Genomic DNA, 24,519 nt, shown 5'->3' with positions numbered 1-24,519 from the left:
GGAGAGGAGAGGAGGAGAGATGAGGAGAGGAGAGGAGAGGGGAGGTGAGGAGAGGAGAGGGGAGGTGAGGAGAGGAGAGGAGAGGAGAGAGAGGAGAGGAGAGGAGAGGAGGAGAGGAGAGGAGAGGAGAGGAGGAGAGATGAGGAGAGGTGAGGAGAGGAGGAGAGTGGATAGGTGAGGAGAGGAGGTGAGGAGAGGAGGAGAGGTGAGGAGAGGAGGAGAGGAGTGGATAGGAGAGGAGAGGATAGGTGAGGAGAGGAGGAGAGGAGTGGATAGGAGAGGAGTGGATAGGAGAGGAGGTGATAGGTGAGGAGAGGAGGAGAGGAGTGGATAGGAGAGGAAAGGATAGGTGAGGAGGTGAGGTGAGGTGAGGAGAGGAGGTGAGGAGCGTCGTATACCAACGTGAACTCATAGTATCACTTCGGAATTTGACGTTTTATGATTGATTTTCGATTTGTGACGCATTAATTCTGCGTGGTTACAGGGTAAATTCTGCATGGTTACAGGGTTAATTCTGCATGGTTACAGGGTTAATTCTGCATAGTTACAGGGTTACTTCTGCATGGTTACAGGGTTAATTCTGCATGGTTACAGGGTTAATTCTGTATGGTTACAGGGTTAATCCTGCATGGTTACAGGGTTAATCCTGCATGGTTAAAGGGTTAGTTCTGCATGGTTACAGGGATAATTCTGCATGGTTACAGGGTTAGTTCTGCATGGTTACAGGGTTAATCCTGCATGGTTACAGGGTTAATTCTGCATGGTTACAGGGTTAAGTTTAGTTATTAATTCTGAGGGGTTAAGATTAGGGCTATGGTTTTTTGGGGAAGGCTTAAATGAAAACAAAAATAATGAAACACAATGTGCTGCGTTTCCATCAAGTCTCTTCAAGTCTCATCAAGTCTCTTCAAGTCTCTTCAAGTCTCATCAAGTCTCTTCAAGTCTCATCAAGTCTCTTCAAGTCTCTTCAAGTCTCATCAAGTCTCATCAAGTCTCATTAAGTCTCATCAAGTCTCTTCAAGTCTCATCAAGTCTCATCAAGTCTCATCAAGTCTCATCAAGTCTCATCAAGTCTCTTCAAGTCTCATCAAGTCTCATCAAGTCTCATCAAGTCTCATCAAGTCTCTTCAAGTCTCATCAAGTCTCATCAAGTTTCTTTAAGTCTCATCAAGTCTCATCAAGTCTCATCAAGTCTCATCTCCCTGCTACAGCATTTTGAACGGCTGAGGCTCAGTGATCTAAGATCCGAGCCTCATGAGTTCAGCGCTGTGCTTTTACAGTTTTTATTTATTTTTGCTGACCTATCAGGAAGGAACCAATCAGGAAGGAACCAATCAGGAAGGAACAAAATCAGGAAGGAACCAATCAGGAAGGAACCAATCAGGAAGGAACCAATCAGGAAGGAACCAATCAGGAAGGAACAAAATTAGGAAGGAACCAATCAGGAAGGAACAAAATTAGGAAGGAACCAACCAGGAAGGAACTAATCAGGAAGGAACAAAATTAGGAAGGAACCAATCAGGAAGGAACCAATCAGGAAGGAACCAAATTAGGAAGGAACCAATAAGGAAGGAACAAAATTAGGAAGGAACCAACCAGGAAGGAACCAATCAGGAAGGCATACATGCACTTCCTCAGGACCTTTTCTAGACGTCCAAAATCGATGTCTGTTTCTAGTGACCCGTATACGGATCCGTTCTAAAAATTCTTGCCGCACAAAAAGTAATGTTATGTAAGAACTACAACGAGAGCGATGCACACTGAGTTCCGTCGTATTGTTTACGTAGAATGTAGAGCTCTATAGGGGGACAACTCTCTCTCTCTCTCACACACACACACACACACACACACACACACACACACACACACACACACACACACACACACACACACACACACACACACACACACACACACACACACACACACACACACACACACACACACACACAAACACACACACACACACACACACAACACGAGCGACTCCAAAATTACACCGTACATTATTTACCATTTACTTCTATTGGGCAAAAAATAATCTGAAACACAACCAAAACAAACAGCAAATGAATCTAACAAGTTTGTAGAGTCACAAGCTTGATGTAATCATTGCGTTCTAGAAATATGAGACAGAATACTACTGTTTTTACTACTTTAATAAAAGTGCATTTGGCCCAATACCCTCCTTTTTTAAATGTTTATTGTGCATTACTATAAAATAAAATAATTTCCCCATTTTTTTTAAGCATATAATTTACACTATTTGTACAAAAGTATGTGGACAGACTTTCAAAATAGTGGATTCGACTATTTCAGCAACACCCGTTGCTGACAGTTGTATAAAATCGAGCACACAGCCATGCAATCTCCATAGACAAACATTGGCAGTAGAATGGCCTTACTGGAGAGCTCAGTGACTTTCAACGTGGCACCGTCATAGGATGCCACGTTTCCAACAACTTTGGCGGATGCCAGGAGAATGCTTCCTGCCCCAATGCATAGTGCCAACTGTAAAGTTTGGTGGAGGAGGAATAATGGTCTGGGGCTGTTTTTCATGGTTCGGGCCCCTTAGTTCCAGTGAAGAGAACTCTTAACGCTACAGAATACAATGACATTCTAGATGATTCTGTGCTTCCATCTTTGTGGCAACAGTGTGGGGAAGGACTGTTCCTGTTTCAGTATGACAATGCTCCCGTGCACAAAGCAAAGTCCATACAGAGATGGGTGTCGAAAAACTTGACTGGCCTGCCCTGAGCCCTGACCTCAAACCCATCGAACACCTTTGGGATGAATTGGAACGCCGACTGCGAGTCAGGCCTAATCGCCCAACATCAGTGCCCAATCTCACTAATGCTCTTGTGGCTGAATGGAAGCAAGTCGCGGGAGAAATGTTCCAACATCTAGTGGAAAGCCTTCCCAGAAGAGTGGAGGCTGTTATAGCAGCAATGTTCCAACATCTAGTGGAAAGCCTTCCCAGAAGAGTGGAGGCTGTTATAGCAGCAATGTTCCAACATCTAGTGGAAAGCCTTCCCAGAAGAGTGGAGGCTGTTATAGCAGCAATGTTCCAACATCTAGTGGAAAGCCTTCCCAGAAGAGTGGAGGCTGTTATAGCAGCAATGTTCCAACATCTAGTGGAAAGCCTTCCCAGAAGAGTGGAGGCTGTTATAGCAGCAATGTTCCAACATCTAGTGGAAAGCCTTCCCAGAAGAGTGGAGGCTGTTATAGCAGCAATGTTCCAACATCTAGTGGAAATCCTTCCCAGAAGAGTGGAAGCTGTTATAGCAGCAAAGAGGGGACCATCTCCATATTAATGCCCATGATTTTGGAATGAGATGTTCAACGAGCAGGTGTCCACATACTTTTAGCTTGTGCACACACACATGCAGGCAGGCAGGCAGGCAGGCAGGCAGGCAGGCAGGCAGGCAGGCACGCACACAGACACACGCGCACGCGCACGCACACGCAGACAGACAGACAGACAGACAGACAGACAGACAGACAGACAGACAGACACACAGACAGACAGACAGACAGACAGACAGACAGACAGACACACAGACAGACAGACAGACAGACAGACAGACAGACAGACAGAAACACCAATACAAACACAAGCACACCCACTTACACACAGCAACACACATGCACTAGTTACATAGTGAAAGTGCCTGACTTTTGAGCAGGCCATCATCTCTGTGTTGAGACGTATGGGGAGAGAGTGGTGTGTCTTCAGGGAGTTAGTAAGAGTCCTTAAGACCTTCGTTAAGACCTTCGTTAAGAGCTTCGTTAAGACCTTCGTTAAGAGCTCGTTAAGACCTTCGTTAAGAGCTCGTTAGAACTCGTTAGTGACGAGGATTTAGCTCTAATTACACGCTCGTTAGCATTCGGCGGTCCCATTCTGTGAGCTTGTGTGGCCTACCACTTCGCGGCTGAGCCGTTGTTGCTCCTAGACGTTTCCACTTCACAATAACAGCACAGTTGACCAGGGGGGCAGCTCTAGAAATTTGACAAAGTCACTTGTTGGAAAGGTGACATCTTATGGTGGTGCCACGTTGAAGGTCACTCAGCTATTCAGGGCTACTGCCAGTGTGTGTCTATGGAAACTGCATGGCTGTGTGCTCGATTTGATACACCTGTCAGAAACGGGTAGCCAAATCAACTAGTTTGAAGGGGTGTCCACATACTTATGTCTCTCTGTGCCTGTGTACTGTATATTTGTGTGTGTAGTGTGTTGTGTGTCTGTGTGTGTATATTTGTGTGTGTAACGGTAGTCAGTTCAACCCACTTCCCACAGTAAGGATCTCCCATTCCCAGAGCCTCCCTCTCTATTCAAGTCCAATTAGGAAGTAATTTATCCCCCACAGCAACTAACTGATCTGCCCAACACATGCTGGCTATTGTTCATGCTGGCTAGAGGGACGGGGGGTGGAGGGAGGGAGAGAGAGAGAGAGAGAGAGAGAGAGAGAGAGAGAGAGAGAGAGAGAGAGAGAGAGAGAGAGAGAGAGAGAGAGAGAGAGAGAGAGAGAGAGAGAGAGAGAGAGAGAGAGACAGACAGAGAGAGACAGAGAGAGACAGAGAGAGAGAGAGACAGAGAGAAAGAGAGAGAGAGAGAGAGACAGAGAGAGAGAGAGACAGAGAGAGAGAGAGAGAGAGACAGAGAGAGAGAGAGAGAGAGAGAGAGAGAGAGAGAGAGAGAGAGAGAGAGAGAGAGAGAGAGAGAGGACCAGGACCACAAATTCCATCTAGACACCGTTGCCCTAGTGCACACAAAAAACTATACATACCTCGGCCTAAACATCAGCGCCACAGGTAACTTCCACAAAGCTGTGAACGATCTGAGAGACAAGGCAAGAAGGGCATTCTATGCCATCAAAAGGAACATAAATTTCAACATACCTATTAGGATCTGGCTAAAAATACTTGAATCTGTCATAGAGCCCATTGCCCTTTATGGTTGTGAGGTCTGGGGTCCGCTCACCAACCAAGATTTCACAAAATGGGGCAAACACCAAATTGAGACTCTGCACGCAGAATTCTGCAAAAATATCCTCCGTGTACAACGTAGAACACCAAATAATGCATGCAGAGCAGAATTAGACCGATACCCACTAATTATCAAAATCCAGAAAAGAGCCGTTAAATTCTACAACCACCTAAAAGGAAGCGATTCCCAAACCTTCCATAACAAAGCCATCACCTACAGAGAGATGAACCTGGAGCAGAGTCCCCTAAGTAAGCTGGTCCTAGGGCTCTGTTCACAAACACAAACACACCCCACAGAGCCCCAGGACAACAGCACAATTAGACCCAACCAAATCATGAGAAAACAAAAAGATAATTACTTGACACATTGGAAAGAATTAACAAAAAAACAGAGCAAACTAGAATGCTATTTGGCCCTAAACAGAGAGTACACAGTGGCAGAATACCTGACCACTGTGACTGACCCAAACTTAAGGAAAGCTTTGACTATGTACAGACTCAGTGAGCCTAGCCTTGCTATTGAGAAAGGCCGCCGTAGGCAGACATGGGCTCTCAAGAGAAGACAGGCTATGTGCACACTGCCACAAAATGAGGTGGAAACTGAGCTGCACTTCCTAACCTCCTGCCAAATGTATGACCATATTAGAGAGACATATTTCCCTCAGATTACACAGATCCACAAAGAATTTGAAAACAAATCCAATTTTGATAAACTCCCATATCTACTGGGAGAAATTCCACAGTGTGCCATCACAGCAGCAAGATTTGTGACCTGTTGTCACAAGAAAAGGGCAACCAGTGAAGAACAAACACCATTGTAAATACAACCCATATTTATGCTTATTTATTTTAACTTGTGTGCTTTAACCATTTGTACATTGTTACAACACTGTGTATATATAATATAACATTTGTAATGTCTTTATTGTTTTGAAACTTCTGTATGTGTAATGTTTACTGTTAATTTGTATTGTTTATTTCACTTTTGTATAATATCTACCTCACTTGCTTTGGCAAAGTTAACACATGTTTCCCATGCCAATAAAGCCCCTTGAATTGAATTGAATTGAATTGAATTGAGAGAGAGAGAGAGAGAGAGAGAGAGAGAGAGACAGAGACAGAGAGAGACAGAGAGAGAGAGAGAGAGAGAGAGAGAGAGAGAGAGAGAGAGAGAGAGAGAGTGAGAGAGAGAGAGAGAGAGGAGAGAGAGAGAGAGAGACAGAGAGAGAGAGAGAGAGAGAGAGAGGGAGAGAGAGAGAGTAGAGAGAGAGAGAGAGAGAGAGAGAGAGAGAGAGAGAGAGAGACAGAGAGACAGAGAGAGAGAGAGAGAGAGAGAGAGAGAGAGAGAGAGAGAGAGACCCTTGAATCAGATCTCCCCTGATTTGATGTACAGTCTGTTCATGCTGTTGAATGTGATGACACCATTTTACAGGACTCTGCCATACATGATTATCAAAATACCTGCAGATTTCAGGAGGATATCTTGAATGGCATTAATATAATAATCCACTAAGGATTAGTGTTTCAGATTGTTTGATTTATTTTGTTTAGATTAAATTAGATTTAAGCTGGTAGAGAGAGAGAGATTAAATCGTAATTGTAGTAATTAGTAATTGTAGAAAAAGGTAACTGTGCACACTGTAACGTAACAAAGTGTGGAAAAAGTCAAGAGGTTTGAATATTTTCCCAATGCACCGTATATATATAATGTGATGACAAAAAAGGCTGTTAACGTGAGGCCATCGTATCCTTAGGGCTAGGAGCAGGTACTGCACACTTAGCAACCCGGTGTCCGACGACAACTGTCGCCACGGCAGCGGAATGAGGATGTGGCGTTGCCGCGAGGACGTAGTCACCGTGGATACAGGCCCGAGGGCAGCTGGTGTGTGTGTGTGTTTCTCATTTGAATAATGTGTCCTGAATCAGTCGTACGCTCCTTTAAACAACAAAACACACCTCGTAAATACCGCACAATCACTGCCTTTGTGTTGTTGTTGTTGTCTTGTGGTTTTAATTTGTTTGTTCACCCTTCCCTGTCCTCTGTCCTTCTCATCGCCCCCCCCCCCCCCTTTCTCCCAGTCCAAAGAAGGGTGGGAATGTGTGTGTGTGTGTGTGTGTGTGTGTGTGTGTGTGTGTGTGTGTGTGTGTGTGTGTGTGTGTGTGTGTGTGTGTGTGTGTTGTGTTGTGTTTGTCTAGTGGTATATATTGTGGTAATGTTATGTGTTATCCTGTTGTTGTACGTTGTCTGCATAACCTGTTCTGTTTTATAAATACAGTCAATTGAATCAAATTTTACATATAAACACATAAACCTTTGTGGGAAATATCGGGTCTGGTTCAGCGTTGACAGTGTATGTGTTTGTATGCGTGTGTACATATGTGTCTGTGTGTCTGTGAAAGAGATGGAGAATGTGAGGCCTTTCCACCCCCCCCCCCCCCCCATCAGATTAAGGCCAGTTATTATAATTGGGCGACAGACAGTTGGCAGAATGCTCCTCAGTGCCCCATCTGTGCCAGTATCACGCACACACACACGCACGCACGCACGCACGCACGCACGCACGCACGCACGCACGCACGCACACACACACACACACACACACACACACACACACACACACACACACACACACACACACACACACACACACACACACACACACACACACACAGACCGAGTGGAGATAGCAGGGGTACAGGGGAACTGTGTTACTATGTCACTGTGAATACTGTGTTACTATGTCACTGTGGTACTATGTCACTGTGTTACTGTGTCACTGTGTTACTATGTCACTGTGTTACTGTGTCACTGTGTTACTGTGTCACTGTGTTACTATGTCACTGTGTTACTGTGTTACTACGTTACTATGTCACTGTGTTACTGTGTTACTGTGTCACTGTGAATACTGTATTACTGTGTTACTATGTCACTGTGTTACTATGTTACTATGTCACTGTGTTACTATGTCACTGTGTTACTGTGTTACTATGTCACTGTGTTACTGTGTTACTATGTCACTGTGTTACTGTGTTACTATGTCACTGTGAATACTGTGTTACTATGTCACTATGTCACTGTGTTACTATGTCACTGTGTTACTGTGTTACTATGTCACTGTGTTACTGTGTTACTGTGAATACTGTGTTACTATGTCACTGTGAATACTGTGTTACTATGTCACTGTGTTACTGTGTTACTATGTCACTGTGTTACTATGTCACGGTGTTACTATGCTACTAAAGCACTGTGAATACTGTGTTACTATGTCACTGTGAATACTGTGTTACTATGTCACTGTGTTACTGTGTTACTGTGTCAGGAATTAAATAATAAGTCAAAGGGGTGTTAGCACAGAGAGGGGGAGATGAGGAAGAGATAAGAAGAGTAGCGAGACAGAGGCAAGGAGAGGAGTAAAGAGGAGAGCAGTGGAGAGGAGTAAAGAGGAGAGGAGTAAAGAGGAGAGGAGTAAAGAGGAGTAAAGAGGAGAGGAGTAAAGAGGAGAGGAGTAAAGAGGAGAGGAGAGGAGTAAAGAGGAGAGGAGTAAAGAGGAGAGGAGTGGAGAGGAGTAATGCGGAGAGGAGTAAAGAGGAGGGGAGTAAAGAGGAGAGGAGTAAAGAGGAGAGGAGTAAAGAGTGGAGGAGTAAAGAGGAGAGGAGTAAAGAGGAGAGGAGAGGAGTAAAGAGGAGAAGAGTGGAGAGGAGTAAAGAGGAGAGGAGTAAAGAGGAGAGGAGTAAAGAGGAGAGGAGAGGAGTAAAGAGGAGAGGAGTAAAGAGGAGAGGAGTGGAGAGGAGTAATGAGGAGAGGAGTAAAGAGGAGAGGAGTAAAGAGGAGAGGAGTAAAGAGGAGAGGAGTGGAGAGGAGAGGAGTAAAGAGGAGAGGAGTAAAGAGGAGAGGAGAGGAGTAAAGAGGAGAGGAGAGGAGTAAAGAGGAGAGGAGTGGAGAGGAGAGGAGTAAAGAGGAGAGGAGTAAAGAGGAGAGGAGAGGAGTAAAGAGGAGAGGAGTAAAGAGGAGAGGAGTAAAGAGGAGAGGAGTATAAAGAGGAGAGGAGTAAAGAGGAGAGGAGTGGAGAGGAGTAAAGAGGAGAGGAGTAAAGAGGAGAGGAGTGGAGAGGAGAGGAGTAAAGAGGAGAGGAGTAAAGAGGAGAGGAGTAAAGAGGAGAGGAGTAAAGAGGAGAGGAGTAAAGAGGAGAGGAGTAAAGAGGAGAGGAGTAAAGAGGAGAGGAGAGGAGTAAAGAGGAGAGGAGTAAAGAGGAGAGGGGTAAAGAGGAGAGGAGTGGAGAGGAGTAATGAGGAGAGGAGTAAAGAGGAGAGGAGTAAAGAGGAGAGGAGTGGAGTGGAGAGGAGTAAAGAGGAGAGGAGTAAAGAGGAGAGGAGTGGAGAGGAGAGGATGAAAGAGGAGATGAGTAAAGAGGAGAGGAGTAAAGAGGAGAGGAGTGGAGAGGAGAGGAGTTAAGAGGAGAGGAGTGGAGAGGAGAGGAGTAAAGAGGAGAGGAGTGGAGATGAGAGGAGTAAAGAGGAGAGGAGTGGAGAGGAGAAGAGTAAAGAGGAGAGGAGTAAAGAGGAGAGGAGTGGAGATGAGTAAAGAGGAGAGGAGTAAAGAGGAGAGGAGTAAAGAGGAGAGGAGAAAAGAGGAGAGGAGTAAAGAGGAGAGGAGTAAAGAGGAGAGGAGAGGAGTAAAGAGGAAAGGAGTAGAGAGGAGAGGAGTAAAGAGGAGAGGAGTAAAGAGGAGAGGAGTAAAGAGGAGAGGAGTAAAGAGGAGAGGAGTGGAGAGGAGTAAAGAGGAGAGAAGTGGAGAGGAGAGGAGTAAAGAGGGGAGAAGAGGAGTAAAGAGGAGAGGAGAGGAGTAAAGAGGAGAGGAGTGGAGAGGAGAGGAGTAAAGAGGAGAGGAGTGGAGAGGAGAGGAGTAAAGAGGAGAGGAGTGGAGAGGAGAGGAGTAAAGAGGAGAGGAGTAAAGAGGAGAGGAGTAAAGAGGAGAGGAGTGGAGAGGAGAGGAGTAAAGAGGAGAGGAGTAAAGAGGAGAGGAGTGGAAAGGAGTAAAGAGGAGAGGAGTAAAGAGGAGAGGAGTAAAGAGGAGAGGAGTAAAGAGGAGAGGAGTGGAGAGGAGAGGAGAGGACAGGAGAGGAGAGGAAGTGCGATGCTTACCTTGACGTCTGAGAAGAACGTCTTGAGCATGTTGGACGAAGGGTATCTGCTGTAGAAGAACATGAGCTTGGCCTTCTTCAGATGGTTGGGGGACAAGCCCTCCTGGATCTGACATGGTCTCAGTCAAGGAACGCAGTACACATTAACATTTTAGTCTTTTCCAGAGCGACTTTCAGTTCGTCCATTCATCTTAAAGTAGCTCGGTAAGACAATCACATCAGTTAGTCCATTTATCTTAAAACTTCTCAGGGCTAGTCCCCTTTTTTCTAAATTTCCAACTGAATGACGTGCCCAAAGTAAACGGCCTGTAGTTCAGGCCCTGAACCCAGGATATGCAAATAATTGGTACCATTAGAAAGAAAACACCTTGATGTTTGTAGAAATGTTAAAATAATGTAGGACAATATAACACAATAGATATGTTAGGAGGATATCCAAAGAAAAAACAAATGGAATTATTTTTATGAGAGTCCATCCTCTTAGAAATGCAAGAGAAAGGTCATATTGTAAAATAGCTCCCTGGATGCAATTCATATGGCTTCCACATGGTGTCAGCAGTCTATGTTCAACGTTTCAGGCTTGTAGCTTCAGAAATGAATAAGAAATAACAGTTTTAGTATCAGGACACAGACTTGGAAATCTGTGTCTTTGCCCGCCACGACGAAGTTGCACACCTGCTAAAATCGGTTTCCTATTGGACATACTTCTTTCCGAAAGAAATATTGTAGTTTGATTACATTTTAGGGTGTCTGAGGAGTAAATAGAAACGTATTTTGACTTGTTGAAACAAAGTTTAGGGGTAGATTTTCAGATTTCTTTCTCTGCACGTTGAACGAGTTGATTACTCAAAACGATATAAAAAAGGATTTTATCAAACAGAACGACACTACCTGTTACAGCTGGGACCCTTTGGATGACAAATCAGAGGAAGATTTTCAAAAAGTAAGTGAATATTTATTCTTTATATGTGAATGTATGAAACCTGTGCCTGTGGAAAAATATGTTGATGTTGTGTCACCGTCTTCAAACAATCGCATGGCATGTTTTCGCTGTAATAGCTACTGTAAATCAGACAGTGCAGTTAGATAAACAAGAATTTAAGCTTTCAGCCGATATAAAATGCACCTAAATGTACCTAATGTACCTAATTTAAAATCCATAATATGTATTTTTAATTGATTTGAATTACGCTCCGTCCAGTTTCACGGGAAGTTCTTCCGCTAGCAGGACACCGATCCTTAAAGTAGCTAGGACACCGATCCTTAAAGTAGCTAGGACACCGATCCTTAAAGTAGCTAGGACACCGGTCCAGTAGCTAGGACACCGATCCTTAAAGTAGCTAGGACACCGATCCTTAAAGTAGCTAGGACACCGGTCCTAAAAGTAGCTAGAACACCGGTCCTTAAAGTAGCTAGGACACCGGTCCTTAAAGTAGCAAGGACACTGATCCTTAAAGTAGCTAATACACCGGTCCTTAAAGTAGCTAGGACACCGGTCCAGTAGCTAGGACACCGGTCCTTAAAGTAGCTAGGACACCGGTCCTTAAAGTAGCTAGGACACTGATCCTTAAAGTAGCTAGAACACCGGTCCAGTAGCTAGGACACCGGTCCAGTAGCTAGGACACCGATCCTTAAAGTAGCTAGGACATCGGTCCTTAAAGTAGCTAGGACACCGGTCCTTAAAGTAGCTAGGACACCGGTCCTTAAAGTAGCTAGGACACTGATCCTTAAAGTAGCTAGGACACCGGTCCAGTAGCTAGGACACCGGTCCAGTAGCTAGGACACCGGTCCTTAAAGTAGCTAGGACACCGGTCCTTAAAGTAGCTAGGACACCGATCCTTAAAGTAGCTAGAACACCGGTCCAGTAGCTAGGACACCGATCCTTAAAGTAGATAGGACACCGGTCCTTAAAGTAGCTAGGACACCGGTCCAGTAGCTAGGACACCGATCCTTAAAGTAGCTAGGACACCGGTCCAGTAGCTAGGACACCGATCCTTAAAGTAGCTAGGACACTGATCCTTAAAGTAGCTAGGACACCGATCCTTAAAGTAGCTAGGACACCGATCCAGTAGCTAGGACACCGGTCCTTAAAGTAGCTAGGACACCGATCCAGTAGCTAGGACACCGATCCTTAAAGTAGCTAGGACACCGATCCTTAAAGTAGCTAGGACACCGATCCAGTAGCTAGGACACCGATCCTTAAAGTAGCTAGGACACCGGTCCTTAAAGTAGCTAGGACACCGGTCCTTAAAGTAGCTAGGACACCGATCCTTAAAGTAGCTAGGACACCGATCCTTAAAGTAGCTAGGACACCGATCCTTAAAGTAGCTAGGACACCGGTCCTTAAAGTAGCTAGGACACCGATCCTTAAAGTAGCTAGGAAACCGGTGCTTAAAGTAGCTAGGACACCGGTCCTTAAAGTAGCTAGGACACCGGTCCAGTAGCTAGGACACCGGTCCTTAAAGTAGCTAGGACACCAATCCAGTAGCTAGGACACCGATCCTTAAAGTAGCTAGGACACCGATCCTTAAAGTAGCTAGGACACCGGTCCAGTAGCTAGGACACCGGTCCAGTAGCTAGGACACCGGTCCTTAAAGTAGCTAGGACAGCGGTCCAGTAGCTAGGACACCGGTCCAGTAGCTAGGACACCGGTCCTTAAAGTAGCTAGGACAGCGGTCCAGTAGCTAGGACACCGGTCCAGTAGCTAGGACACCGATCCTTAAAGTAGCTAGGACACCGATCCTTAAATTAGCTAGGACACCGGTCCTTAAAGTAGCTAGGACACCAATCCTTAAAGTAGCTAGGACACCGGTCCAGTAGGTAGGACACCGATCCTTAAAGTAGCTAGGACACCGGTCCAGTAGCTAGGACACCGGTCCAGTAGCTAGGACACCGATCCTTAAAGTAGCTAGGACACCGGTCCAGTACCTAGGACACCGGTCCAGTAGCTAGGACACCGGTCCAGTAGCTAGGACACCGATCCTTAAAGTAGCTAGGACACCGGTCCTTAAAGTAGCTAGGACACCGGTCCAGTAGCTAGGACACCGATCCTTAAAGTAGCTAGGACACCGGTCCTTAAAGTAGCTAGGACACCGATCCTTAAAGTAGCTAGGACACCGGTCCTTAAAGTAGCTAGGACACCGATCCTTAAATTAGCTAGGACACCGGTCCTTAAAGTAGCTAGGACACCGATCCCTAAATTAGCTAGGACACCGATCCTTAAAGTAGCTAGGACACTGGTCCAGTAGCTAGGACACCGGTCCAGTAGCTAGGACACCGGTCCTTAAAGTAGCTAGGACACCGGTCCTTAAAGTAGCTAGGACACCGATATTTAAAGTAGCTAGGACACCGATCCTTAAAGTAGCTAGGACACCGATCCTTAAATTAGCTAGGACACCGGTCCAGTAGCTAGTACACCGATCTTAAAGTAGCTAGGACACCGATCCCTAAAGTAGCTAGGACACCGATCCTTAAAGTAGCTAGGACACCGATCCTTAAAGTAGCTAGGACACCGGTCCTTAAAGTAGCTAGGACACCGATCCTTAAAGTAGCTAGGACACCGGTCCTTAAAGTAGCTAGGACACCGATCCAGTAGCTAGGACACCGGTCCAGTAGCTAGGACACCGATCCTTAAAGTAGCTAGGACACCGGTCCTTAAAGTAGCTAGGACACCGGTCCAGTAGCTAGGACACCGATCCAATAGCTAGGACACCGGTCCAGTAGCTAGGACAACCGATCCAATAGCTAGGACACCGGTCCTTAAAGTAGCTAGGACACCGGTCCAGTAGCTAGGACACCGATCCAGTAGCTTGGACACCGGTCCTTAAAGTAGCTAGGACACCGATCCAGTAGCTAGGACACCGATCCTGAAAGTAGCTAGAACACCAATCCTTAAAGTAGCTAGGACACCGATCCATAAAGTAGCTAGGACACCGATCCTTAAAGTAGCTAGGACACCGGTCATTAAAGTAGCTAGGACACCGATCATTAAAGTAGCTAGGACACCGATCATTAAAGTAGCTAGGACACCGATCATTAAAGTAGCTAGGACACCGGTCCTTAAAGTAGCTAGGACACCGGTCCAGTAGCTAGGACACCGATCCTTAAAGTAGCTAGGACACCGGTCCAGTAGCTAGGACACCGATCCTTAAAGTAGCTAGGACACCGGTCCAGTAGCTAGGACACCGGTGCTTAAAGTAGCTAGGACACCGATCCATAAAGTAGCTAGGACACTGATCCTGAAAGTATCTAGGACACTGGTCCTTAAAGTAGCTAGGACACCGATCCTTAAAGTAGCTAGGACACCGATCATTAAAGTAGCTAGGACACTGATACTTAAAGTAGCTAGGACACCGATCCTTAAAGTAGCTAGAACACTGATCCTTAAAGTAGCTCGGTAAGACAACCACATCAGTCATAGTATGTAAAACTTTTATACCAGTATAGCACATTCTGTTCACCTAACCTACTTTACAACAGTAACCCACGATTAAAAATTATGATTTAAAATCAAAACTCTTTACACGCACGCACGCACGCACACACACACACACACACACACACACACACAGCGAGACAAGTGCCCAGAGTGTGTGTGTGTGTGTGTGTGTGTGAGTGTGAGTGTGAGTGTGAGTGTGAGTGTGAGTGTGAGTGTGAGTGTGTGTGTGTGTGTATGTGTGTGTGTGTGTGTGTGTGAGTGTGAGTGTGAGTGTGAGTGTGTGTGTGTTTGTGTGTGTGTGTGTGTGTGTGTGTGTGTGTGTGTGTGTGTGTGGGAGAACAGCTGTGCCCTCTCTCTGTGGCGTGCTGCCATTAACAGTTCTATAATCTATCAGACAAGAGGGGACACAGGGGACCAATCAATAGAGGCCTGCAAGTTCAATTAACACCCACCCCTCCCCCTGACATCCCCTAAAGAGGTCCTAAATCTCACCCCTCTGGAGACACAGGGGGAGAGAGCAGGGGGGAAAGAGGCGAAGAGAGGAAAGAAAAGAAAGGAGAGGGGAGAGGAGAGAGGTAGGGGAGGGAAGAGGCGAAGAGAGGAGAGAAAAGAAAGGAGAGGGGAGAGGAGAGAGGTAGGGGAGGGAAGAGAGGAGAGGAAGGAGAGGAGAGGGGAGAGGAGAGGAGAGGTGAGGAGGGGAGAGGAGAGAAAGGAGAGGGGAGAGGAGAGAAAGGAGAGGGGAGAGGAGAGAAAGGAGAGGGGAGAGGAGAGAAAGGAGAGGGTGGAGAAGAGGAGAGAAAGGAGAGGAGAGAAAAGAAAGGATAGGGGAGAGGAGAGGGGAGAGGAGAGAAAGGAGAGGGGAGAGGAGAGAAAGGAGAGGAGAGGGGAGAGGAGAGAAAGGAGAGGGGAGAGGAGAGAAAGGAGAGGGTAGAGGAGAGGGGAGAAAGGAGAGGGGAGAGAAAGGAGAGGAGAGGGGAGAGGAGAGGAGAGGAGAGGAGAGGAGAGGAGAGAGGTAGGGGAGGGAAGAGGGGAAGAGGAGAGTGCCCTTTAAGCTCATCACTAAGCTCAGGGCCTGGGACTGAAACCTATTTTATTATATACCAGTATTGATATAGGAACCGGTTTGGCTTTTTAGTTTACCTTCTATAACAGTATTTTAATGTTTGTTTTGTAAATGTGATATGAAACTCACACCAAGCCCTGCCCCCTCCCTCACCAAGCCCTGCCCCCTTCCACACCAAGCCCTGCCCCCTTCCACACCAAGCCCCACGTCTCCCTCACCAAGCCCTGCCCCCTTCCACACCAAGCCCTGCCCCCTTGCTACACCAAGCCCCCTTCCACACCAAGCCCCACCCCTCCCTCACCAAGCCCTGCCCCCTTCCACACCAAGCCCCACCCCTCCCTCACCAAGCCCTGCCCCCTTCCACACCAAGCCCCACCCCTCCCTCACCAAGCCCCACCCCTCCCTCACCAAGCCCTGCCCCCTTCCACACCAACCCCCACCCCTCCCTCACCAAGCCCTGCCCCCTTCCACACCAAGCCCCGCCCCTCCCTCACCAAGCCCTGCCCCCTTCCACACCAAGCCCCACCCTCCCTCACCAAGCCCTGCCCCCTTCCACACCAAGCCCCACCCCTCCCTCACTAAGCCCTGCCCCCTTCCACACCAAGCCCCACCCTCCCTCACCAAGCCCTGCCCCCTCTCACTCAAGGAATGAACAGGAAGTCACATTCACTTTCTTGCCTTTCAGTCAGATGTATTGTATTAGCCGCTAATGGTAATCGAAACTTAGCTGGCTAGCTAGCTTGCTAAATGTACTAAGAGTCAGAGAAAACGTAGCTAGCTAATACAGCCTGATACCAGTGCTAATGTAGGCTTAGATAACCATGTTGTTTGTGAAACGGTATCTTCTAGATCAGAGAGGAATAGGCAAAGCATGAATATTTTAGCTAGCTAGCTACATGAGGTAAGAAAACATGTAATGTAACATCTAATTAGGTTCCCCTGGAAACACGGAGCAACACCTTTTTTTATCCCTACTCTGTCAATAATTCCTCCCTGGCTTATTAATTCGTTGTTATGTCAAACAACAATTTATTCAAGGTACTGCCCACTATATTCTAACTATAACATTACATGAATCATTCTATTTCCATGATTCCAACAGTTCACCAATTAATTAGGCCTAGATTTTTGTTGGCCATATCATGCAGCTCTGCGGGGCAATATGCTTATGTTATGGAGCTACAAACACAGGCATATTGCTAGGTATTACTGTTGGAGCTAGAAACACAAGCATATTGCTAGGTATTACTGTTGGAGCTACAAACACAAGCATATTGCTAGGTATTACTGTTGGAGCTACAAACACAAGCATATTGCTAGGTATTACTGTTGGAGCTAGAAACACAGGCATATTGCTAGGTATTACTGTTGGAGCTACAAACACAAGCATATTGCTAGGTATTACTGTTGGAGCTAGAAACACAAGCATATTGCTAGGTATTACTGTTGGAGCTACAAACACAGGCATAATGCTAGTTATTACTGTTGTAGCTACAAACACAGACATAATGCTAGGTATTACTGTTGGAGCTACAAACACAAGCATTTCACTGCACCTGCTAAAACATCTGCAAATCTGTGTCGGCGACGAATAAACTTTGATTTTATTTGAGCTAGGGAGAGAGGTGGAGTGGAGGCCAAAGAGAGAGGAGGCCAGAGAGAGAGGAGGAGAGGAGCTCAGAGAGAGAGGAAGAGAGGATGCCTGAGAGAGAGGAGGAGAGGAGGCCAGAGAGAGAAGAGGAGAGGAGGACAGAGAGAGAGGAGGAGAGGAGGCCAGAGTGAGAGGAGGAGAGGAGGCCAGAAAGAGAGAGGAGGAGAGGAGGCCAGAGAGAGAAGAGGAGAGGAGGCCACAGAGAAAGGAGGAGAGGAGGCTAGAGTGAGAGGAGGAGAGGAGGCCAGAGAGAGAGAGGAGGGGATTAGGCCAGAGAGAGAGATGAGGCCAGAGAGAGAAGGAGAGGATGCCAGAGAGAGAAGAGGAGAGGAGGCCTGAGAGAGAGAGGAGGAGAGGAGGCTAGAGTGAGAGGAGGAGAAGAGGCCAGAGAGAGGATGAGAGGAGGCCAGAGAGAGAGGAGGACAGGAGGCCAGAGAGAGAAGGGAGGAGAGGAGGCCAGTGAGAGAGGAGGTGAGGAGGCCAGAGAGAGAAGGAGAGGAGGCCAGAGAGAGAAGAGGAGAGGAGGCCAGAGAGAGAGAGGAGGAGAAGGTAGAGAGAGGAGGAAAGGAGTCCAGAGAGAGAGAGGAGGAGAGGAGGCCAGACACAACAAGTGGCCTATTAGTAGTATTAGTATTATTAGTAGTAGTATTAGTACTATTATTATTATTAGTAGTAGTATTAGTAGTAGTAGTAGTAGTAGTATTAGTATTATTAGTGTTATTATTAGTACTATTATTATTATTAGTAGTAGTATTAGTAGTATTATTATTAGTAGTAGTATTAGTATTAGTATTATTAGTGTTATTATTAGTGCTATTATTATTATTAGTAGTAGTATTAGTAGTATTATTATTAGTAGTAGTATTAGTATTAGTATTATTAGTTTTATTATTAGTACTATTATTATTAGTAGTAGTATTAGTATTAGTATTATTAGTGTTATTATTAGTACTATTATTAGTTGTAGTAGTATTAGTAGTATTATTAGTGTTATTATTAGTACTATTGTTATTATTAGTAGTAGTATTAGTAGTATTATTAGTAGTATTAGTAGTATTATTAGTGTTATTATTAGTAATATTACTTTTATTATTATTTGTAGCAGTATTATCATTATTGGTATTAGTATTATTATTAGTGTTATTATTGTTATTATTATTAGTGATTGTATTATTACTAGTAGTATTAGTGTTAGTAGTGGTATTATTATTATTGGTGATAGTATTATTAGTAGTATTAATAGTAGTATTAGTATTAGTAGTATTATTATTAATCATCCCAGTCTGTGTTTGTGTGAAACTCTGAATCCCAGGTGTTTAATGACTGTTCTCTCAGTTAATCCCCTGAACTGGCCCTGACACCCTTGTAGTTCACACACACACACACACACACACACACACACACACACACACACACACACACACACACACACACACACACACACACACACACACACACACACACACACACACACACACACACACACACACACAGACACACACAGACACATATATAGGCTGCTCACCCTTGTTTTTGGAAAAAGGATCACAGTAAATCGTGTGATTACATGGTGTTTAAGGTCATTTGCTCTGTTTCATATTGAGGTAAAAGTATACAGCTGCAACTCCGAACAACAAAAACTGACTGGCTGACCTGACTGGCTGGCTGACTGACTGACTGACCTGACTGACTGAAAGACTGACCTAACTGGCTGACTGGCTGACTGGCTGACTGGCTGACCTGACTGACTGACAGACTGACCTGACTGGCTGACTGGCTGACTGACTGACCTAACTGGCTGACTAACTGACCTGACAGACTGACTGACTGACTTACTGACTGACCTGACTGGCTGACTGACTGACCTGACTGACTGACTGACAGACTGACAGACTGACCTGACTGGCTGACTGACTGACAGACTGACCTGACTGGCTGACTGACTGACCTGACAGACTGACTGACTGACATACTGACTGACCTGACTGGCTGACTGACAGACTGACTGACTGACTGACCTGACTGACTGACAGACTGACTGACCTGACAGACTGATTGACTGACTGACCTGACTGGCTGACTGACTGACAGACTGATTGACTGACTGACTGACCTGATTTACTGACTAACCTTACTGACTGACTGACCTGACTGACCTGACTGACAGACCTGACGGACTGACCTGACTGGCAGACTGCCTGTCCTAACAGACTGACCTGACTGACTGACTGACTGACCTGACTGACCTGACTGACCTGACTGACTGACCTGCCTAACCTGACTGACCTGAGTGACTGGCTGACTAACCTGACTGACTGACCTGACTGACCTGATTGACTGACCTGACTGACCTGACTGACTGACCTGACTGACTAACCTGATTGACTGACCTGACTGACCTGACTGACCTGACTGGCTGTCTGACCTGACTGACTGACTGACTGACCTGACTGACTGACCTGACTGACCTGACTGACTGACTGACTGACTGACTGACTGACCTGACTGGCTGACTGACTGTCCTAAAAGACTGACTTGACTGGCTGTCTGACCTGACTGACTGACTGACTAACCTGACTGACTGACCTGCCTGACCTGCCTGACCGACTGACCTGACTGACCTGACTGGCTGTCTGACCTGACTGACTGACTGACTGACCTGACTGACTGACTGACTGACTGACCTGACTGACTGACTGACCTGACTGGCTGACTGACCTGACTGGCTGATTGACCTGACAGACTGACTGACTGACTGACTGACCTGACTGACTGACAGACTGACTGACTGACCTGACAGACTGATTGACCTGACAGACTGACTGACTGACTGTCTGACCTGACTGACCTGACTGACCTGACTGACCTGACTGACCTGACTGACTGACTGACTGACCTGCTTGACAGACCTGGGTGACTGACCTGACTGACAGACCTGACTGACTGACCTGACTGACCTGACTGACTGACAGACCTGACTGGCTGACTGACTGTCTTAACAGACTGACCTGACTGGCTCTCTGACCTGACTGAGCTGACTGACTGACCTGACTGGCTGACTGACTGACCTGACTGACCTGACTGACTGACCTGACTGACCTGACTGACTGCTTGAGTGACTGACCTGACTGACTGACCTGCTTGACTGACCTGACTGAGCTGACTGACTGACCTGACTGACCTGACTGAGCTGACTGACTGACCTGACTGACTGACCTGCTTGACTGACCTGACTGACTGACCTGACTGGCTGACCTGACTGACTGACCTGACTGACCTGACTGACTGACCTGCTTGACTCACCTGACTGACTGACCTGACTGACCTGACTGACCTGACTGACTGACCTGACTGACTGACCTGACTGACTGACCTGCTTGACAGACCTGAGTGACTGACCTGACCTGACCTGACTGACTGACCTGACTGACTGACCTGCCTAACCTGACTGACCGACCTGACTGACTGACCTGAGTGACTGACCTGCCTATCCTGACTGACCTGAGTGACCTGAGTGACGGGCTAACTGACCTGGTTGACTGACTGACCTGACAGACTGACTGACTGAGCTGACTAGAACCAAAGACAAGACAAACCCCAAACAAGTTAACAGGGTGCAAACTAACAGATAATACACCTAAGAAATTAATATTGCACACTCTAAATCATTTATATTATATAGATTATTATTTTTACATAAAATAATCTAGAGTGCATCATTCTTTATTTTCAATATAAACTGAATGTAGTCATAAATGCCTTTTATGCTCGCTTCCAGGCAAGCAACACTGAAGCATGCATGAGAGCACCAGCTGTTCTTGATGACCGTGTGATAATGCTCTCAGTAGCCGACGTGAGCAAGACCTTTAAACAGGTCAACATTCACAAAGCCGCTGGGCTAGAAGGGATTACCAGGACGTGTACATAATTAAAGCATGCGCGGACCAACTGACAAGTGTCTTCACTGACATTTTCAACCTCTCCCTGACCGAGTCTGTAATACCTACATGTTTCAAGCAGACCACCATAGTCCCTGTGCCCAAGGAAGCGAAGGTAAGCTGCCTAAATGATTACCGCTCTGTAGCACTCACATCATTAGCCATGAAGTGCTTTGAAAAGCTGGTCATGTCTCACATCAACAGCATCCTCCCGGATACCCAAAACCCTCATTCCGCCCCAACAGATCCACAGATGATGCAATCTCAATCGCATTCCACACTGTCCTTTCCCACCTGGACAAAAGGAACACCTATGTGGGAATGCTGTTCATTGACTACAGTTTAGCGTTCAACACCATACGGCCCACGAAGCTCATCATTAAGCTAAGGACCCTGGGACTAAACACCTACCTCTGCAACTGGATCCTGGACTTCCTGACAGGCCGCCCCAGGTGGTGAGGGTAGGCAACAAATCAAATACAATTTTATTTGTCACATACACGTCCACCACACTGATTCTCAACACAGGGGCCCCTCAGGGGTGTGTACTTAGTCCCCTCCTGTACTCCCTGCTCACCCACGACTAAATGGCCAAACACGACTCCAACACCATCATTAAGTTTGCTGACGACACAACAGTGGTAGGCCTGATCACCGTCAACGATGAGACAGCCTATAGGGAAGAGGTCAGAGAACTGGTAGTGTGGTGCTAGGACAACAACCTCTCCCTCAATGTGAGCAAGACAAAGGAGCTGATCGTGGACTACAGGAAAAGGCGGGCCGAACAGACCCCCATTACCATCGACGGGGCTGTAGTGGAGCGGGTCGATAGTTTCAAGTTCTTTGATGTCCACATCCCCAACAAACTATCATGGTCCAAACACATCAAGACAGTTGTGAAGAGGCACGACAAAACCTATTCCCCACAGGAGACTGAAAAGATTTGGCACGTGTCCTCAGATCCTCAAAAGGTTCTACAGCTGCACCATCGAGAGAGCATCCTGACGGTTTGCATCACTGCCTGGTATGCCAACTGGTTCGGCATCTGACCGTAAGGCATTACAGAGGGTAGTGCGTACGGCCCAGTACATCACTGGGGCCAAGCTTCCTGCCATCCAGGACCTATATAATAGCTGGTGTCAGAGGAAAGAACATCAAATTGTCAGAGACTCCAGTCACCCAAGTCATAGACTGTTTTCTCTGCAACCGCACGGCAAGCGGTACTGGAGCAACAAGTCTAGGAACAAAAGGCTCCTCAAAAGCTTCTACCCCCAAGCCATAAGACCGCTGAACAATTAATCAAATGTCCACTGGACTATTTACATTGACCCCCATTTGTTTTTTACACTGCTGCTACTCACTGTTTATTATCTATGCATAGTCACTTCACCCCTACCTACATGTACAAATGACATCTAACCTGTACCCCCGCACACTGACTCGGTACCGGTACCCCCTGTATATAGCCTCGTGTCACTCATAACAGTACTGAATGGAGTCACTCATAACAGTACTGAATGTAGTCACTCATAACAGTACTGAATGTAGTCACTCATAACAGTACTGAATATAGTCACTCATAACAGTACTGAATATAGTCACTCACAACAGTACTGAATGCACCCATAAGAATATAATTGAAGGATATCACAGAAATTTATTAAAATAAGCATAATTACATCTCCCTAATCCCTATGCTATCTACTATCTACCTAACATGTATTCAACCCTATCTCTCTGTCTCTCTGCTATCTACCTAACAGGTATTCAACCCTATCTCTCTGTCTCTCTGCTATCTACGTAACAGGTATTCAACCCTATCTCTCTGTCTCTCTGCTATCTACCTAACAGGTATTCAACCCTATCTCTCTGTCTCTCTGCTATCTACCTAACAGGTATTCAACCCTATCTCTCTGTCTCTCTGCTATCTACGTAACAGGTATTCAACCCTATCTCTCTGTCTCTCTGCTATCTACCTAACAGGTATTCAACCCTATCTCTCTGTCTCTCTGCTATCTACCTAACAGGTATTCAAACCTATCTCTCTGTCTCTCTGCTATCTACGTAACAGGTATTCAACCCTATCTCTCTGTCTCTCTGCTATCTACCTAACAGGTATTCAACCCTATCTCTCTGTCTCTCTGCTATCTACCTAACAGGTATTCAACCCTATCTCTCTGTCTCTCTGCTATCTACCTAACAGGTATTCAAACCTATCTCTCTGTCTCTCTGCTATCTACGTAACAGGTATTCAACCCTATCTCTCTGTCTCTCTGCTATCTACCTAACAGGTATTCAAACCTATCTCTCTGTCTCTCTGCTATCTACCTAACAGGTATTCAACCCTATCTCTCTGTCTTTCTGCTATCTACCTAACAGGTATTCAAACCTATCTCTCTGTCTCTCTGCTATCTATGTAACAGGTATTGAAACCTATCTCTCTGTCTCTCTGCTATCTACCTAACAGGTATTCAAACCTATCTCATTGTCTTTCTACTATCTAGTTAACATGTATTCTGTGGAAAACAGTCATTAGGTGAGGAGTGTGTTTAGGTCAGGCACAGTAGTGGCTGCTGATTGGCTGAATACCCAGGAAGCGAGGTGGTTGGAGTTGTCAACAAAGCAGCGTGACAGAAATATGATGTCAGGTTTTGAAACTACCGGTAGTTTCTTTGAGAAGATGTATAAAGCGATCTGCGCACTTGAACAACAGTATAAATACACCGAATCACCACAGCTGCACATGTTGCACCTGTTTTCAACAGATTAGATGATACTAGTTACGACGAGGAGTCAGAACTAACGAGAGCACCGTCATCACTATAGTCTGATGCTGCAACTGTTTTCAACAGATTAGATGATACTAGTTACGACGAGGAGTCAGAACTAACGAGAGCACCGTCATCACTATAGTCTGATGTTGCACCTGTTTTCAACAGATTAGATGATACTAGTTACGACGAGGAGTCAGAGCTAACGAGAGCACCGTCATCACTATAGTCTGATGCTGTAGCTGTTTTCAACAGATTAGATGATACTAGTTACGACGAGAAGTCAGAACTAACGAGAGCACTACGGAGAACGCAACAAGCAGCATGCAGATGAAATAAGTGAAATCACATTCTCTAACTAATACTGAAGTCGTACACAATTATCAGTTTCTATTTAGGTTTATGTCACCCGTTCATTGTCAGTTAGAGACACAGTAGGACCCAAAAGCCTAATCAGTGCTCTAACTCCCCCTTGTGGTGGTCTGGAGCAATGACGTAGTGACGCAGGGTACCGTACTAAACCACACATGA

At 46.0% G+C, this 24,519-nt stretch overlaps 1 protein-coding gene across 1 annotated transcript in view; it reads right to left on the bottom strand.

Annotated features, from left to right (window-relative positions):
• The window catches only part of LOC129811232 (prospero homeobox protein 1-like), a 62,459-nt gene that overhangs the window by 23,927 nt on the left and 14,013 nt on the right, over positions 1 to 24,519 (bottom strand). Inside the window, exon 5 of the mRNA XM_055862391.1 lies at positions 9,956 to 10,236. Coding sequence (XP_055718366.1) covers positions 9,956 to 10,236 — 281 coding nt within the window. The remainder of the gene's footprint in view (positions 1 to 9,955; positions 10,237 to 24,519) is intronic.

The sequence above is a fragment of the Salvelinus fontinalis genome, chromosome 15 (genome assembly GCF_029448725.1).
Source record: "Salvelinus fontinalis isolate EN_2023a chromosome 15, ASM2944872v1, whole genome shotgun sequence".
Lineage (NCBI taxonomy): Eukaryota > Metazoa > Chordata > Actinopteri > Salmoniformes > Salmonidae > Salvelinus > Salvelinus fontinalis.
Note: the sequence above shows the minus strand (reverse complement) of the source record. Positions and strands in the feature narration are given on the sequence as shown.